A 19,703-nucleotide genomic window follows, 5' to 3' on the forward strand; every position below is an offset into this window, starting at 1 on the left:
CCAAGAAAAAAAGATTGTTTTCTAAAAGTACAAGACGGTTAAAGATAATGTTCAACTTTTGAGCAAATGATTTCCTCAAATATCGACATTCTGAATTTAGCTTCGTATCTCGATAAAAACAGGTCGAAGGACATGCTCACTACGAAAGATGCATTTTAAAAGAGTGTTTCTTGAGACCATATTGGCGGGATTGATGGTAACGGCGTTGGTGGTGGTCTATGCCTTAGCTCGATCGGCGGTGAACACGGTGGAGATCCCACGCTACTCTGACTGCTACTGGTTGTTGTTGAGGCTGGTTGCGACCTATCATCAAAAATTTATTAATTAAAGAAAAAAAGAAGACGAGTGTATTTTAATATATAATTATAGGAAAAAGAGAAGAGCGCAGATTCAAGTGCTTAAATATGCAAACATTTATAACAAGTAATATAATAATCAGTTCTTTGATGATGTTTTTTGGGAGAAAAAATATTGTTTTTATAGTGATTTTGTTCTATCAGCTATCTAATTATACTATTAAAAAAATTTTCAGTAAATTGAAATGTCTGATATTTTTGTGATTATTAATATTTACACATGTTTGTTATTACATTAGGTGGTTACATTGAAACCCGCTGTTTGGCTATAGGTGTCTTTAGGTGTTTTATACTTTAGCACGGACAAATGTCGCTTATGTCACCTTGAAGGGTGACCCCTTGCCAAAAAACTTCCAGCCCAAAAATGCCATATTTAGTTGAGACACGTGCCTCGAACGAGCAAGTTAAAAATGGACCGAGATAAGTTATTTTTTCGATGTGTGTTTCTACACTATTTTGATTTTAAAAAAAGTACAGCTGAAGCTCACCGATTGCTTATTCAGACTTATGGTGAATCTGCATCATCCGAAACTGTGTGTAGAAATTGGTTCCGACGATTTAAAAGTGGCGATTGCGACCCTTATGACAAGCAACGATCGGGCCAGTCAAAAAAATTTGAAGATTCTGAATTGCAAACGCTTAAAGAATTGGTCGAACAGCTAAATGTTGATAAGTCAACAGTATCCCAACGTTTGCATGCCATGGGGAAGATTCAGAAGGAAGGAAAATGGCTTCCATACGAGTTGAGCGAGAACGCCATTGCAAATCGATTAAACATTATCATTTCTTTGCTTATGAGGCACAGAAAAAAAGTTTCTTGTGGCGTATTGTAACTGAGAATGAAAAATGAATTTATTTTAACAACCCTAAACGCAAAAAGTCATGGGTTGATCCTGGCCAATCATCAACATCCACACCAAAACGGAATATCCATGGTTACAAGGTCATGCTGTGTATCTGGTGGGATATGAAGGGAGTAGTGCTTTATGAGCTCTTGAAACCCAACGAAACGATCATCACCGAACGTTACAAACAGCAACTCGAGCGTTTGAACGATAATTTAATGGAAAAAAGGTTGTCAGTAGCATCAAATCTTCGAAAGATGATTCTGCTGCACAACAACGCTCGGCCCCATGTTACATTAGCAGTGATAAAAACACTGATGGAGTTGGAATGGGAAGTCTTCCCTCACCCAGGATATTGTCTAGACCTTGCTCCAAGTAATTATTACTTGTTTCAGTCGATGCAACACGCCTTAGAAGATACACTTCCGTAATTACGAGGAAGTCCAAAAATGGATGGATGAGTGGATAGAGTCAAAAGACAGGGCATTCTTTCGACTTTTTTTTCAACTTTTGTCAGAGAAGTGAGAGGAACTAGTAGAATCCGAGGGAAAATATTTTGATTAAGGTATCTCAACAAGTTTTTCCAAAATAAATCCTTAAAAAAACGAAAAAAAAACAGTGGGTTTCAATGCAATCACCTAATATTATTAATTATGATAACAAAGTTTTTTCGCTTTAACTCATTTTCCCGAGCGCATCGAGAACGCTGTATCGTGGTTCTATCCGCAAGTAGCTTTCCGATTGTATGACAAAATGCCCCTTAAAGCGAGCAAAGCCGTGAAGAAGATCGGTAAGGTTAAAAAAAATATTAGCAAGACTGACAAGAAGAAGAAGCGGAAGAGGAAGGAGAGCTACGCCATTTACATCTACAAAGTATTGAAGCAAGTACATCCGGACACTGGAATCTCCAGCAAAGCTATGAGCATCATGAACAGCTTTGTCAACGATGTATTCGAGAGAATCGCTGCGGAAGCGTCGAGATTGGTGCATTACAACAAACGCTCAACGATCATCTCTCGGGAGATCTAGGCTGTGAGACTCTTGTTGCCCGGTGAATTGGCGAAGCATGCAGTCAGCGAAGGCACGAAAGCAGTAACCAAGTATACTAGTTCCAAGTAAATTAGAATTGACGACAGAGCTTGCAGCTATATAGTCTCTCGTTGTGACAGCAACATTTTCTTTTTCGTGTGAGAATTCGTGATAGGAATTTACCTGGAGGTTTCGACGGCGGCACTGATGGTCAAACATTCTTGGCAGGGTTTACTACCGGCCCGTCGCCTAGGCACGCAGCCCGCGCATCCATCCCATTTCTCAGGAATCCGTTTTTTCCTAGAAGGCACCCGTAGGAACCGCCGACAGCTTGGCCCAGGCGCATCCGAGTCCGTAGAAAAACCCGAGACCTCATCCTCAGTATCGACGCACTGCTCCTCGTCTTCGTTCTTCAAGAAGACCGAATCGGAGCCGAGCGACCTGGTATCTGGATCGGGAGGATCTACGCTACCCATCGATGCCAACGGTGCTCTTTTGCCCGACGACGCCGCCATAAGGCTGCCGACTGCACCGGCATAAAGACCGACTTCGCTTCCGCATGGCGATAAATCCGGAGTTGGCTGTATGACCTGATTACATTATAGAAATTTTCAATAAATGAATAATATTTGGTGATATTTTTTAGAATTAAATGTGGTTTAATGGCTCCTGTACACTGGACGCGAAAACGCTTGTCGCGCGGCAAAATATGACGCGGTAGCCAATAAGCTTACAGCTCCTAATATGTTCATTGATTACCGTGTTACATTTTGTCGCGCGACAAGTGTTTCCGTATCCAGTGTGCAGGAGCCGTAACTCATTTTTATTTATCATTTGTAGCAGGTGAGCTAAATTATATTCTAGAATGGAATAGTAAAGTATTAGTGTATAAGGTATAATTAAAATTATAATAATATAGGTAATTGTATGCCTTCCAACAAGCAACACAGATGGCATAGTGTGACACAGTGTATCATTACATCCTTGTTGTTTGTCAAACAAGGATGACATGATCACTCTGTGTTGTATAGTACTTGTGTCGCTTGTTGGAAGGCACACATTATCCAGAGCGCGAGCATAGCATGGCAGACAGCGCACTGGTCATCAGGACCCAGAGAATTTGATTCTGGTAGGACCAAAATATTTACGTTCGTGTCTCCTCTCGGAAAAAGCCGGCAATCTCCCGAGAGTATCCTTGCCCACCTCTCGAAAAATCCGCCATTCGGAATCGACATTAAAACTGTAGGTCCCATATGTTTGTGGCAATTGAATAATTAGCGTGCACAATCACAAGCATATGAAAGAAGTATAACACAGACCAGAGGCCTAATGTAAGAAGAAGAAGAAGAAGAAGAAGAAGAAGAAGAAGTATTATTATCTAAGATTTTGATAATTTTATTTAAAATATTATAGAATAAAGGTTCTAAATAAAAATAGAGGCGCAGAGCAATTTAATTTTCATTGTCGACTATTGGGAAGAATTAAAAAGGAATCGTTTCGAAAGACATAAGATTACAAATATCGAGTGTACCTGGATATCGATAGGGTAATATAAATCCCATGGCTCATCGTAGGCGGCGTGACGCGGATAGGATGGAGGAGGTGGAAGGCACGGCATTACCATGGCTGAACCCCTTCGTTCCAGATAACTGCTTCCAGTGCTGCTACAGGTGACCGAACTACATCTTCTGTGATCGACCGGGGGAACCAACCTCGGTTGCCTGATTGGCGGTGCCAGCAGGGAATCGTATCCACCGACTGAGGCGAAGCGAGGTGCCACCACGGGTGAATGAGACTGATCCATCTGACGTAAATATTTCTATCAATTACAAGTGCTTGGCGAACGGACAAATTACAAATTAAAAGCCACTCTGTGAACTAGAGAGCATTCTCTGAATGCCACTCTGTGAACTAGAGAGCACTTTCTGACATGGCATGGCATCAGTCCAAAATTTTTATATTCTGTCGAAAAAGTGTAAAACTTTACTACTTGAAAACTGCACGATCCAATCAATAATGATGTTTTAATACATAAATCTTCTCGACAATTTGTTCAGTTACAATATATTTGCTATTAAATAAAAATTGTTATAATTCGGTAAGGAATATCGATATCTTTACTACTTTAAGAAATATCGATATCTTTACTACTTTATAATGTTAGAGATTAAAGAAGAAACATAAATGATCATTTAATTTTTCAACAAAAATAGAATATTTACGATTTTGTTAATATTCTAATTCTAATGATACATACCACTTTTAGAAAAATGTATTTCATTTTAGAGATGTATATTTGTTAATTATTTTGATAAAATTATTTAAATTGCTACGGTATACCTCAACGCATAATGATCTTCTCGGACCACGACCTAGCCTAGGTGGTAACCTGGCGATCGCTTCGAGAGCAGCGGCGAGAGCTCGTTCCTCAGCTTCAGCTTCCGCGACCGCCGCGGCTGCCGCCGCAGTCAATGTTGGATCTTCCAGTTGTTTACTCGCTTTGCATCTGATAAATATATTAATTATATTTTAATTGTATTTTAATGACGTCGCAAATATCGGTTTAACATTCTTAAAATTACCTGCTCTTGTAAACTACCAGCAATACCATTAAGCTGAAAAAGCCACCAAGGGTCGCGGCGATCCGTACCCCCGTCATGACATCGTACGTTTTGTAAAATTCGATTTTGACCTGTTCACGTTCGCTTAATGTCGGAGTTGCGTCTGGCAGGAACGTCGTTGGATCTGTCGTCGTCCCTGTCACGTTGCTGCCGACACTCCCCATTCCTGCGAATCAAATAAATTCATTATCGTTACACGCGCGCCAAAAAGAGAAAGAGAAATATATATAGAAATAATCAAAAATATTACTCAAATAATTAAAAATTAAATTTGTATAAAGGCTACGAGTAAAAAAAAGCTGGGTGTTAAATGCTAAAATAAATTTTAATATTTAAAACATATTTGAGATATGTACAATAAACATTTACGTTTCAACCTTCATTAGGTCATCCTCAGTGTAGCAGATATCTTTGATGATAAAATTCGCAACGCAAAATCGTTCAACAATTTAAATTATACTGATTTACAAACTTACAAACATTTTTTCATTCGTTTCAGATAGTTTCCAATAGATTATAATCCTGCACAATTCAATCACAGTATACATTATATTTCGATCATCGCAATCTAGAAATAATTGTTCCATCATATTTTCCAATATTTGCCATTCTCACTTTCCAACATGGATCGACATTACATCAGTTATAAACTCTCAAGATATCATTAGATTGCAACGGTCTTAACATCTGTCATCATTTACATGCGTTCAACATCTCAGTTAAAATGAAAAAGATTAAAATGTGCGGGTAGGTATGTCGAAGGGAAAACAATGATGAATTATGCAGGTTATAATCTATTGGAAACTACCTCAAACGAATGAAAGAATGTTTGGAAGTTTGTAAATCAGTATAATTTAAATTGTTGAACGCGATTTTGCGTTGCGAATTTTATCATTAAAGATATCTGCTACACTGAGGATGACCTAATGAAGGTTGAAACGTATGTGTTTATTTTATATATCTCAAATATGTTTTAAATATTAAAATTTACTTTAGTATTTGACACCCAGCTTTTACTCGTAGCCTTTATACAAATTTAATTTTTAAATATACGAGTATATAGGTTTGTGGATTTGAGCTGAATGCTGATACTCTGCAAATTGTGTTTGAGTTGAATGTGAGATGTCTATAAATTATTTGCAAATATTGTCAAAAAGATAATAAGTCTTAAAACTTATATGAGGCTTGTAAGAAGCTTTCTATAAAATGGGTTGTAACGCATTTATCATCAAGAATAAAATATAGAAATAAAAGATATTTGTTTATTAATTTAACTTAATTTACCGATTTTTTTAATTCTAAATATAAATCTAGCGGCGACAATTTCTATAATAAAAAAAGAACAAAATGGAAAAGGAGAACAATCACATTTGAAGGAACTAAACTACTTGTAAGTATTTCAGGGAGAGGAAAGTGCATAAGCTATAAATCACATCGAGAGCATTTGTTTACCGAACTGTGTCGGCCAACGTGTGCTGACTGGGCTCGAAAATGGAGTGACGGCGCTGAATTTCCTGGAACAGAATGAAGGCGCGCCGTCAAAAGAGGAGCTGGCATTCATCCGGCAGGATTTTGCATTATCATGAAAGTACGAGATAAAAAAACAGAGAGAAAATACTAGGCAAAGAAAATCGGCGTAAATAAGAGTGGGGAAATATGCGGAGGATTTAGTGGTGAAAAGAGAGAGAAGAGGGGTTTAAAGAGGAACACACACAAGGAGAGGGCGACAATCATTGAGCAACTGTATCGCGACGGAGAAAATGAGAGGTACGAGGTATATACACATTGCTCTCGGGCTTGGCCGGTTAGTATTGTGTAAGTAGAGATGGTTGTAGGTTCACGTATTGATTCCACCTTTACGAGCCTACCTCCAATGGTTAGAAGCAACGAAGCGTACAACAACAATCTATCAAGACCAAAATTTGTTCTAGAATGTTGTTATTCGTTTTGTTGTTAAGCTTTTCAGGGCTTTGGATTACGAAGATCGAAAGCTGGACGTTTTGCCAAAACGAACAGCAAAAATGAAAAAACTATTATCTTTGAAATATAATTGATTCTGCCATTATTGAGGTGCTAGTATATTGTTGAGAAAGCTGAACAACAATTTCTACAATTGACAAAACTCTTCACTATAATTATTTCCAATTTTTATGATTGTTGAGTCACAAACGAGCAAGACGAGATTCTAAAAGGGATCGTAAGAAACGAATTTAACGTGCTGTGTAAGCTCAGTAATTTTAATATTTCGAGAAAATAAATAGCGACTGACATCTGTGTACATAGCATAGAGTAAATAAATACGAAATAAATAAATTTTTCAAACGCCAGTCTAATATCACTGCCTGCGCAAAATATCAGCGATACATAGAACTGCGTATCAATTAGATATTGGTCAGTTTTGCAACACAATTATCTCATAAAACTATTTGTTGTTCTTTCATATTTTTATATTAACATTAATAACAATTTATGAATTATTTATCATAAAAATTTTTTTTATATATGAGAAACTGATATAAAAAATATTAGAGGAGAGAGAGAGAGAGAGAGAGAGAGAGAGAGAGAGAGAGAGAGATTTCAGTTTTGTGAAAAGCTTATTTTGTTGGTACGTTTCAACTCATACGACAGTATTGAACTGACAATCTATCCGATGACCGAAAAATTTTCTATTTATTTGCTGAATCCAATATTTCAGATTATTGGGAGAAATATCAGGTTTTTACATTTCACTGAGCATTTTGCTTCGACGAAATTTAACAAGTTTCTTTGTTTAGAAAGCTAATGATTAAAAGGATAACAATAGAAGATATATCGCCCTTGAAATTTCCTCGTCTTCTCTCCATTGATTCAACGTCCTTAATCACTTGGGTTAGGTCAGATTAGGTCAGACGACAACCTGTGGATGCTCTACGTTCGAGAAGGTTGTTCCATGTGCTCTCACCAGCCGTACCCCCGTAAAATTAACGGCGCGGTAAATCCCTCAGAGGATTTCCACCTACAGAATTCTCACTACGTAACGAGAGCTATTTACTGTTTAGCGTATAGGACAATAGAAGAGAAAAGTCTTACGCAACAACGCGAAATTATAAAATTTTCTAGAATTGGCATACACACACATATTTTCTTTCAGTCTTTCTATCAATTACTATTTGATATTTCAATTAAAATATTTCAACAAGCCACTTTTTGAATCTTTAAAATAACATATGAAGCTATTGTCTTTTATGAAAAAATGTCGAGAAAAATTATATGTGATTAATATTAATTTTCAATCTTTCTTATTAGATATTTTGGTAACTCATTCTTAAAATATAAATCTATTCCTTGATAAATATTTTAATTTGAGAACTACACTGATTGTGAGAAAAAAATAGCCTAAATTCAAATAAATATTTATTTGAATACTGCCAACTATACATTTACTTACGATAAATAAATGTTTACTTAATAAAAAGAAGTGATTGTTAAATCAAATATATGTAATACAAAAAAGATGTTTTTTTGTACCAAATAAATATATTTTTATATTTAATAAATATTATATTTAGTCGGTAGATACTATTCAAATATTTATTTTGAAATTTAGGATATTTTTTTCTCAGTGTACTTAAAAAAAGTACTAATATTAAAACTTGATCACATGATGAATAATCTTCTTTGATATTTTTTATTAGCGAGAAAAATTGACATGAAAGTGGAACCTGATGAAAGACCACTCGTTAAGTCATTCATAACATAAAGAACAAGATGAAAATGAAATAGCACTTCATTGTAGATTCATCTTTTGAAGAGTCTATGTATTTTTTATCATTTTGTAATTAATTTCTGAAATAATATTCATGTAATTTACCTGCCGTAGATTCGCGTAGTGTAATTTTTTCATAATTCACGCATTTTAATTTTTAATCCAGTAAGTAGAGCTATTTTCCGAGTAACTCTCGTAATGCTATGGCGTGTACGTAGGAACGCGAGAATCAACATTACATCATATCTCCAGCCCAACTGCATCGGCAGTTCGCGCATAACAAGCGATTGAGCATATCCGACTTACGCGTTACCCGTTATACGTTCTAACGATCGCACCGTGCGGCTTACATATAACACCACCGATGAAATTTTGAAGGGGATTAGCGAAGTAGATTCTGCTGCGCGCATGTGCTATTACGTGGCATTAAATTTGCGTACAATGCAGCCTGAGAGTCTGCCGGAATAGAGAAGGTATAATATTAGACGGGCGTCGCATAATCAAACGGCTGCGTTCTGGTGAAGTCAAACATACAGATCGGTCTTCGTTCTTTGGCAACATTTGCTCAAAGGAAGTAGGGTAATCTGTACCTTTCGTACCTCTCCTCGCCTTTTCGTGTTAACGACAGCTGAAGCGAATCAGCCTATAAACAATCGAGGATCGTTTTGCCTTCTTTATTTAGTCATAATTCAACGCCATTGTCAATTTATTCAGTGAAGCAAAGATGTCTCTAAAGAATTATATACGTATCTGTCATCTAATTATATTAAAAATTAAATGTTATGAGAAATTACTTAAGTTTTATTTAAAAAGTGCGGTGAAAATATAAAAGCAGCTTCTCCAATTTTTGTTTCAAAGAAAGATTAGAGAGTTCTCTCCTCTCGGACACTGATTTAAATATATCTTTTTTCAATTATGATATATTTGTGAATTCTATTTATTGATATATGTATATAAATTTTTTAATGTTAATAGTCTTAAAACTTTTAATCTTAAAAGTAATATTCTAAAAAACCAATTATTTCACTTAGATATTCATCTATAAAATTAGATTGTATTATATTTGTGTAAATTTTTATTTAGTTTGAATAAAATTTTGTTAAAAAAAATGGAACTTTAGGCAGATGCGTGCCAAGAGGTCTCTCCGAGACTTGTGTGGTGTGAAAGAAACTTTCTGAAACGCAAATTTGCACCACGTCTAACTTTTGCGAGAATGCGCGGGCGCTCACGACGTCCGAGGTGTATCGACGTCCGAAAACTCGGTCCAGGTGAGAAAGTTATGGGGTGAACAGATAACTTTTTAAATATTCGCAAAAGTTTGCGCTATACCAACGCGTAAATAACACGACGTAGAACATCGGGAGATGATGTTTTTCCGTTCGGTTTGTGAAACGAAGGGCGAGTCTTATCGACATTCGGCAAACACCATTTTTCCTCTTTGATGCCCGGCAGGCACGTGTTATCATTTCCACGTCGGCAAACGGTCAAAAAGGAGTGGCGCGACAGTGGGCGAAAATGGGTCGTCCGATAATTCGATTCCTCGAAAACACCGTTATGATATGTATGGATTTGGGTTAACTTCGTTTCAGCGATTTTACAGTCACGGCGTGTAAGGCTCTCGTTCGCGATGCTTCTAGATAATATAAAATTTATAAGTAAAAGTATTTCTTATTAAAAATTAATATCTTTTTTGAATATTCCTATATAGAAATATAAGCTATAATTTACAAATACTAAAAGAAGCTTTGCTTATTAAATATAAAAAGATAATATGTGAAAATGAGGGATTCCAATATGCATATTACACAATATAATTCTGAATTTATTTTAAATATATCAGTGCAAATATATCAGTGCAAATTCATTGCTAATTTCGCATTTAAACTTTAATACGTAGCAACATAGCTTATAGTAATCCGTTCATATCTCGAAAGTAAACTTTTTCATTAGGAGATTTATCGAAGTTTTAAATTATCTCAGCTGTCTCAACATGTAGCAACATACAACATGGATGGACAGATATAGATTATATAATACGATTATATATAAATTTACAGAAATTAAAAATATTTAATTGTATAATCTTTGTGTGATTAAAACTGATAAGATTATACATTGTAATACATGTGTGGCATTCTCTAAGCATATATAATATGTTATATTAAATTAAGAAGATCGTTTTATAACTATGCAAAGTTTATTATTATATACATATAAACATGATACACTACCTCAGTAGCTTTACTATAATTTTGTTCGGTAAATTTGGTAGTTAATGACTTAACATTATTACTGTATTGTCTGTATATTTTCATATATATCCCATTTTTTATCTTATTGTTTTGGAAACATTTGAGTACCGATATTAATGTATATATTAATATATACATATACAGAGTCCTGTAAATTTTTGCCAAGCACTTTTGCGTAGATAGAGCGGACTATACCGAATCGAAAAGTCCTCTACCATTTTGTAATTTTCACAATGGTTAACGAGATATTAATTATTGAAAAATCACTGAATATTGCTTTTCAATAATTTTGTTACTCAAATACTGTCAACTTTACAAAAAAACAACGAGAGACAAAAATTGTACATTTTTTTCTCGTAAAACCCTGAGAATTTTTTCAGAATTTTTTAATGCCGTATTTTCTCATGTTGGTAAAAATAAGAAAATGCAGTCGAACTGCATCTATCCTATTCGACATTCCACGACATTCTGTCAGTATAGAAATACGTGGTATCTTTTTTGAATAGCATTAAAATGAACGAAAGAATGAAATTACATGAACATTGGCGGAACACAGTCGATAACTCGATTTTAGAAAAACGTACATCTCGAAGTGCCATGGATTTGGGTCGCTGGTTCGAGGCCTGTTGAATGCCAGATCGTTTCGCCGATTTCGCTATTGCCTCGCGGATTATGATCTTTACTAGAATCACTCGACTAACGATATATGGTATGTGGGACCATTTGAAATATTTGAATATTGAAACTGAAAAAATGAGATGAAGAATCAAGGATCAAATAGGTGGATTTGTTTTGTTCGTGATTTTTTTGTCCTATGAAAACAAGATTACTAATTTCGCAAAAATCAGTTAAATCAGTTTCAAGGATTCGTAAATATTTCCAAAAAATTCAAGTAATTCTATTTGAGTTTCCCTTTGAGCAAATTATGCCATATCAACAATACTCGAGTTTATCTTAAGCTCTTAAAATTCTATATCTTATAGCGTTAAAACGATAATCTTCCATTCATAGATTCCTTTCACTATTAGATATTTTAGATTGATTAGTCTTTGTGTTTATAAAAGAGTTATGAAAAATAACGTAAAAGAACCATCACAGATTTGAACAAAAGTGATTTTAAACTTTAATAGATTCAATGTTTTACTTGTCGTATTTTTTGTCACAGTATATTAAAATAAATTGTCACATTTAAAGTACTAATCGCGCTTGAAAGACCATTCCAATTAGCTGGGTGCCATGCTGCAGAGATTATCGCCACTAGGGAATCGAGAGCCATGAGGAATAAAGAATTATTCATCATAAATTATTCTCCCCGTTAATTGTGATTTATTCAGAAATGCAGAACATTCTCGTGTCGTATTATTCTATTATTCCTACGAAGATTACTTCGCGCAATATTCACAATTTGACCTTCTGTTGAAAGTTGCAATATCAGCATGTGTTAGAAATAGAATTCAGATCCTCTCTAAGTCTTAAGAAATATTTTTAATAACAAATAAAAAAAAATGTAAATTCAATAAAACATAGAAATATATATTTTCATAAAGTCCAAGATTAAAATGAAGTACACTCACGTTTTAGAACAAGAAAGATGAACAGAGAACAAACATAAAAAATTCAATTAAAAAGAATAGATTTATTAATTTGGAAGAAGACTTTTGAAGATTTGCAATTGTTACACAACCAGCAATATGCATTCTCGAAAAAATCATCGGAATTCCGATGATTGTTCTCTTGGAAACATCGAATAGCCGGGGTCGATGCGCGAAAATTCGGTAACGAGTACGTCAGCGATCTCGTAACTCTGGGTTATGTGCAAAGCGCGTGCAAAACGGGTAAAGGGTAGGGAGTAAAGAGGAAAAGGGACAGAATCAATAAACTACCCTGCCAAAGCGAGCTTCGCTCGAGCGAAACGCGCGACACCTTTAACGTAACGTCCGCCTCGGCCAAGTCGAAATGTATAACGATATTTTGAAATACGAAATCATAAATCAAATGAACTTGCTACGAAAACCGAGTCAATGATGATATTCAATATGGGGCGTAAATTTATGCGAATAAATAAAAATCCAGTCGTTTTGGGAGCATTTCAAATAAAGATATGAATTTTATAATCATATGGTACACAAATCGAAGACATTTAGACAGATATTTACACAGATAAAAATCATCTGAAATTAAATCGGAATCGTATAAACTGATGTTGCATCGAATTAGAGGTTGTCAATCTTTTGAAGGGAAACGATAATTTTTCACAGTTATGCGAACCGTGACGCAATCTATCATACAATGGAAAAGATTTAAGAGCGAAGATGATAAAACACGGATTGTTAATTCGAACGTAAACCAACTGTGACTTCGGGCAGCGCACTGTGTGTGTGCATGGCGAAGATAAAGAAAATAAAGGATAAAGAGGACAAGAGGGTTGAAATCGATAAACCATTCCACCAGCTCAAGCTTAGCCCAGTTCACCTGAAACTAGCCGAGTACTGAATAACGTTGTAATATCCATTGTGCTCGATGGAAAGAACTCTTGTGTCGGGAATCATTAAAATCCAATTTTACAATCGGTAACACAAGCTGATCAGAAATAAGCTCTTAATCAGTGAGTTTATAATATCTTTTGAGGATAGCTCTTAGCGTATAATTAACATTACTATCTTTAATATTTATAATTAGCATACTTATCGACACTTATATTGCTTGAAATTCTACTATTAATTCTCATTGTTATTTACATTGTAAAGCGTAATATATTTTTTGTTACTTTTTTGGGGGCTATGTTTAAATTTATATTAAAAAATACACCTAAAGATGGTTAATAAACAATGTTTAATAATAATAATATAATTTTACTAACTCTTACGTAATGTTAACCACTATCTTATGTATTATGCTATTATTGCACCAATAGCGTGCAATAATTGAATATTAATTATTCCACCACCATCAATGGCGTGCGAAGAGTTAAAGGAGTGAAGAAATAATTCAATTGAACTTCTAAAGATTATCTTGAAATATAGAGTATCAATTATTCACACAGTTTATTTAAATTGTATTATTCACCGAAATACATGTGTGCGCGAACCAATGTATCATTAACCATAAATGTGCATCGACCGAAAGTAATACACTGTTGCAGGCAGCATCCTCGAAATCCTCTTCCTTTCTTACCTATCCTATGCTCGAGCTTATTCAGTCGTTCGTGCGCTTCCCTATTTTGTATTCACGAATTCCTTGGCCAAGGATGTGTTCTTAAACGTTTGAGTCCGCAGTGAAAATATTTCTCTTCCCTTCAATCTTCAAGACGGAGATACTGCAGCAATGCGATTTCGATCAGAGCAGTTTCTTGGCCTAGTATGCACATTGCCTAACCCAGTTTAGGAAATTGTGACAGGTAAAACACGCAAACATTTCCGTGACTCTGTCACCTAATGAATCATTACGAAAAAAAGATCAAGCGATTAAATGTTTTTTCTTTTGATCTATATGACAAGATATATCATATATAACGTTTAACTGATTGTAAAATTGCACAATTTTATCTTTTAAAAATTAAATTTATTACGATCATACTAAGCGAAATGCCAACAAAATATCACCTAAATACGCGATATGATTCGCTAACTTTAAATGCTTATAATTAAAAAATTATTATAGCCTCGATATTTTGGTATTAGAATTTTCGTTTCAAAATGACTTCAGGAATCTGCCACTAACAAATGATGCACGATAGATCTGAGACACTCTGAACTAATTATAAAAAAAAAAGAAAAAGAATTAGAAAAAATCATCTATTAATATTTTCAAATTTTAGTTTGTGGTATGATAGATTTTCTTATGTGATATTTCTTATGATGACCGCTCGCGAATGTAGTGTTTGTCAAAACAGTCACTGGGTAATTGAGGTGACAAGTGTAGCGAAATCGAAGATCGATTTAACTTGCTTATAACGCCATTCCAGGCAGGTGTTTCCGCCTAACTAAGGTACCATTTCGCACACGTGGAGCCTACCGAGGAGTCAACATCTCTGATATATGGCGTCATGTAATTGAGCATTCCAGATTCTCCGATCTTTCTTAAGACAAACTCTTATTACATTCATTGCTATCGGGCTTTTGTATCTAAAGTTTACAGAAACATTAAAGTGATGAATAACGCAGTTAAAGATGCTCTAGCACACAGAATCAGTGATGAAGGAATATATGTATAATTCCTTTCGTACTTTAATAAAGAAATTAATTACAGCATGATCGTTCTATAAATATGATTGTCCTCAAAGAACTCGGAAACTGTCCTCTTTTGTAAAAAAAAGTCTTCAATTATTATATCATAAAGTCTTCTATTTATTATATCATAACCTTCGTTATGTGTTAAATTAAATTATGACTGTTAATTACTTAGCGTAATCATATATAGTACCTAGTCATTTATTTGATTAGATGTATTTTTCCTGACTCTGCCTTCAATCGAATTGATCTACGTTCCTTTTATCAATGCCATAATGTTGATTTTATCTCGGTTATCAGTACCGTTGCTGATTAAAAAATCAATTAAATGCAAGACCTTTCGAATCATGGAATCACGTTTTCTCTCTGAAACGACTGAGATAGTCCTATCGCCGTCCACTGGTCGGTATGTTAATATTTGCATTTCATTTCCATTCTGAGCGCTAGAATGAGATAAATTCGGCCAACAAATTTTCTTACATGCGCCACTGCGTGCAAAGCGTTCGATCGATAACCGAATAACGAGGAAATTAATTAATTATTACGCGTGGTCTGCGCGTGAGAGACGAGCGCAGCCACGATCTCCGAAAGAGGCGACTTCACGAGATAACGATTATTCAGAGCTTCATATCGCGCATCCTGATGGTGATAAATGTTACTTCGAAGCCATTTATTATCATATGCCGAACTAAATTAACTTGAGAGTATACACATAAACAAATCTGTAACGTAAGTTTTGTTGAAAATTTAACACATAAATTTCTCGACTAACAGATGGACTTTAAACATGATTACTCGAAGCTATAAAGATAAATATCAATCATCCTCAATAGCTATTCATTTCTCGTTTCCTTGCTAAAAGTGTTATAATAGGTGTGTCATAGAAAATATATTAATCAGAATCATATTACTTGACATATTAAATAATTTGTGAAGTTTTTTGTCAAACGACGATTTCAGAATCGTTAGACTGCCAAAACAAAGCGTTTCGAAGAAGATTACCGTTTGTAAATTGATTTCATATAAGGTTATCAGCTTTTTAAAAATATATGTACTTTCTTTGAGAAGTAAAACTTCTGATCATTAATTAAAATTTTATGTTTATAAAATTATATTAATAAAAATTGTAAATAAAAATTATGTTATAGAAATTATTAAATACTTATACTCAACGCATAAAAAAATTAGTCTTTTTCGATCCAAATCATCATTTTTTTAAACGTACATATATATTCTTTTCTTGTGATTCAGATATGATAACTTTAATCGCACATTTTCATGTAAAAGTATGTTTATTTATTAGTAGCAATCTATTAGTTAATTAGCAGAATCACCTTGCTGCGTACATCAAATGTGTGATTATATTGAATATCTTCGCACGATGTTGCGAAGAAGCAACTCCGAGAGCGAGCGGGACTTGCCTAAAAGGGTGGCGGTGCCGCAGGTGCGCCGTACAGAGCAGGCAGAGTTTGCTGCGGCTGTTAACCGACACAGCGCGGCACGGCGTGGCGCTTTGCTTTTATTTCCTTGACTTCCTCCAGCCGTAGCCCCCAACGGTCGGCTGGCTGGTCGGTTGGTTTGCCATGCCGTCTGCTCGAACGAGAAGGTGAGCAGCGGAGGGTTATGGACGCTGTGGGGCCGTAGGGGCGGCTGGTTGGGCTGGTAGGGGAGGCAGGTATCGATTCCATCCTGCATGGAGCGGAGGGAAGACCACCTCCCTCCTGTTCTCCCTTCCTGCACCTCCCTCGTCAAGTCCTCCGCGCAACCCACGCACTCCGGGTTACCGGGTCAAAGCTCACGGCCGCCGGCTCACTGTTGCTTCTTCGAAATGGGTCTCTCGCAACTGGTACGCGGCAATGCGTGCCTCTATTTTTTTTCTTTTCGAACACATACGCATACTCATGCTCATATTGATTTGCTTCTCTGTTACCGCGACACTATGGAATTAATCCATCAGACTTGCTCGTTATTCGCTACGTACTTAGTTATGTAGATTAAGTGTTTTGTATAATATATAAAAACTCGAGAAAGAGTGACAACACTCGATGTTTCAATTTTACGAATTATGAAATTTTAACTTATTTACCAGATATTTTCATATTGCACACTAGAATGTAACAAAATAATCGATAAAGTATCTTTTAATGTTCTGTCTTTTAAATGTGGAAACGACGAGGAGAATTAATTTATGTAAGACAAATGATATAACTCTGTTGAAATTGAAAAATTTCAATTTCGTATGTATTTTATAGATGTATGTTTGACGCTCGATGCATTTGTGTGAAGAGTAATATTATGAGAAGTTAGATGTCGTATAGTTGCTTCTTGCATCATTTTTCCTTTATCATAAATTGTAATATTATACATATATGATCTGTTTGAGTTGTTAACTCATTTTATATATACGATCCATACATATCGTCAATGGAAATCTATGGAAAATTTTGTCAAGACATTTTTCAAGGAAACTATAATATTTTTAAGATAACTCCTATAAGAAAGGATGTTTAGGTATATTTTGTAAGTATCTTATATAAGAGAAAATTTGAATAATATTTTCAGCCACCACTCCCGGTTATAATACACTGATAATATTTCAAGAAAAATGAGAAGTATATCTATATGTGAACACGGTTTTCGTTCCCTGTATGCGTGTGCAATGAATTGAAAAATGCTTTTCTTAATTATCAAATCTTCTTCTGTTTTGCATTACTATTTTAATTAATTTTTACTGATTATACTCAAGTTTACTAACGATAAAAAGAGCAATATATTGATTACGTTTTTTTCTGAGCATAATATCCCACGCACGAACACGTTTCTCCTTTTTATATTGTCCTATAAAATTACCTTTTCTTTACGCATTATCATTTATAAATGACCCGATTATTTAACAATTTAGAAAAGTTAATCACTTTTACATGCGAGATATGGCTAACGAAGTTCAAAGTAATAATATCAAATAATTTAATTTTTTACCGCGGTGAATACAATGGCAATTAGTATTCTTACGTATTTATTTTACTCTAATAGCCACTATATTTTCAGATACTTGTTATTAGTTGACTCGCCAATAGAACTTGACAGCTTGACAGTCTCCTTTAACCGGTCTACTCTCGTGAGCAAATATACCTTGACATCGTCAGTATGATATAGCAGTAGATAATCTAGCAGGATAGGGTCCGAGAGAGTACAATGAGGGCAGAATTGCGTTGTACATTAACTGTATAAATTTACTTTATCCATCTCCGTCAGAGACCATGCTAATGTTGCACCGCGCTCGCTAAATCTTTGTATGATTATCATGTATAAAATTAGAGCAGTATTCTAAAGAATTCGTTTAATCGATATCAATTAAGGAGAAGGTGGTATTATGGGGCCAATATAGATATAACGGCCCTTCTTAATATCTCTGCTATTAAGTGTCGAATTTTATGTGTACACGCATACATTTGCATAATTTGAATACATATATTCTATTATATAATATTTTACTTTTTTATTAATTTTGTAATTCCTGTTTTTTTAAACAAAACCAATTTTTAAATCTATTTTTAAATCTATTTTTATAGAAGGTCATATTACTACCCCTGTTTATCTTCGAGTGATTATGCAGTGTCGCCACATTTTTATAAATAGTGTCCTAAATAATAAATATTTCGTAACTTTGAGTCTAGAACCGATTAAATAACATTTTTACAAATGTAATTGTTAAGTTTTAAATTCAAATATTGATTATTAACCAAGTTATTGTACAAAAAGTAAATAGGGTGCCATAACTATCTTCTCTTCTACGAATTATTTCTGAATTTGTGATCGGAGAGAGAGAGAGAGAGAGAGAGAGAGAGAGAGAATAATTCGAATTTATGTATTAATATAAAAGTAGAATAAATTAATGGTGGATAATGCATTTATTTTATATATATATTTTATTTTATCATATGTATATTTTTTGCGTACACACACAGTACCTTCGGTTTAACTCAAATATCTAAAGATTGTTTAATCATTATATGAATGCAAATAAAAAAAGGTGTAAACATTTAATTTTTGTTTTAATTATTATAATTTTATTATTAAATAAGTATTGATTGTGATAACGAGAATTTATGAAACACGCAATACATATGTATACAATTTATTAAATTTGTAGCATGCATAGCTTGCAGCTTCAATTAATGTTCAATTATCTTCAAGACACTTAATCAACGGATGCAAACATACCGCAAACATACGCTCCCTGAACTATTTAATTCTGCTGCTAGGCATGCCTTCGTGCACTCGGTAATTTTTAGTTGCCGAGTGGAGCTTAATACATAGCCATATACGAGAAAATACATTCTTTTTTGTTTGTCGTCATGAACTGACTACAATTCTACACAATATTTCTTTAGAACGAATGTTTATACTCGAAAAATATTTCTGTAATAATTTTGAATATCTATCTCCGACTATCAACGAACTTATTAAAGTATCCGATACGAAACATTGTAAAATTGATATTCTTATTATTATTACGGGTTGCTTGCTACAGACATCTATAGATGTCAGAAAATTAATAATTTATACAAATGAGGTTTTGACGATTAAAGATTAAAATTCAAAGTTGATGCTGAAATCACATAT

General features: G+C 34.5%; 1 protein-coding gene and 1 pseudogene across 3 annotated transcripts in view; one reads left to right on the top strand and one right to left on the bottom strand.

Annotated features, from left to right (window-relative positions):
* LOC108723809 (uncharacterized) overlaps positions 1-19,703 on the bottom strand; it is a 67,906-nt gene continuing 48,203 nt past the window's right edge. For 2 of the 3 annotated variants that reach the window (XM_018449800.1, XM_018449802.1), the window contains exons 2-6: positions 4,813-5,017; positions 4,571-4,736; positions 3,762-4,034; positions 2,414-2,820; positions 1-303 (exon numbers count right to left, since the gene is read on the bottom strand). In XM_018449800.1, coding sequence (XP_018305302.1) covers positions 156-303; positions 2,414-2,820; positions 3,762-4,034; positions 4,571-4,736; positions 4,813-5,017 — 1,199 coding nt within the window. In that variant the 3' untranslated portion in view covers positions 1-155. Of the gene's footprint in view, positions 304-2,413; positions 2,821-3,761; positions 4,035-4,570; positions 4,737-4,812; positions 5,018-6,303; positions 6,366-19,703 lie in introns of all 3 variants that reach the window. The other variant, XM_018449801.1, reaches the window with a different exon arrangement.
* On the top strand, positions 1,955-2,400 carry LOC108723810 (histone H2B-like; annotated as a pseudogene).

Source organism: Mycetomoellerius zeteki, unplaced genomic scaffold, assembly GCF_001594055.1.
Source record: "Mycetomoellerius zeteki isolate Tzet28-1 unplaced genomic scaffold, Tzet1.0 scaffold25, whole genome shotgun sequence".
NCBI classification, from domain to species: Eukaryota; Metazoa; Arthropoda; class Insecta; order Hymenoptera; family Formicidae; genus Mycetomoellerius; species Mycetomoellerius zeteki.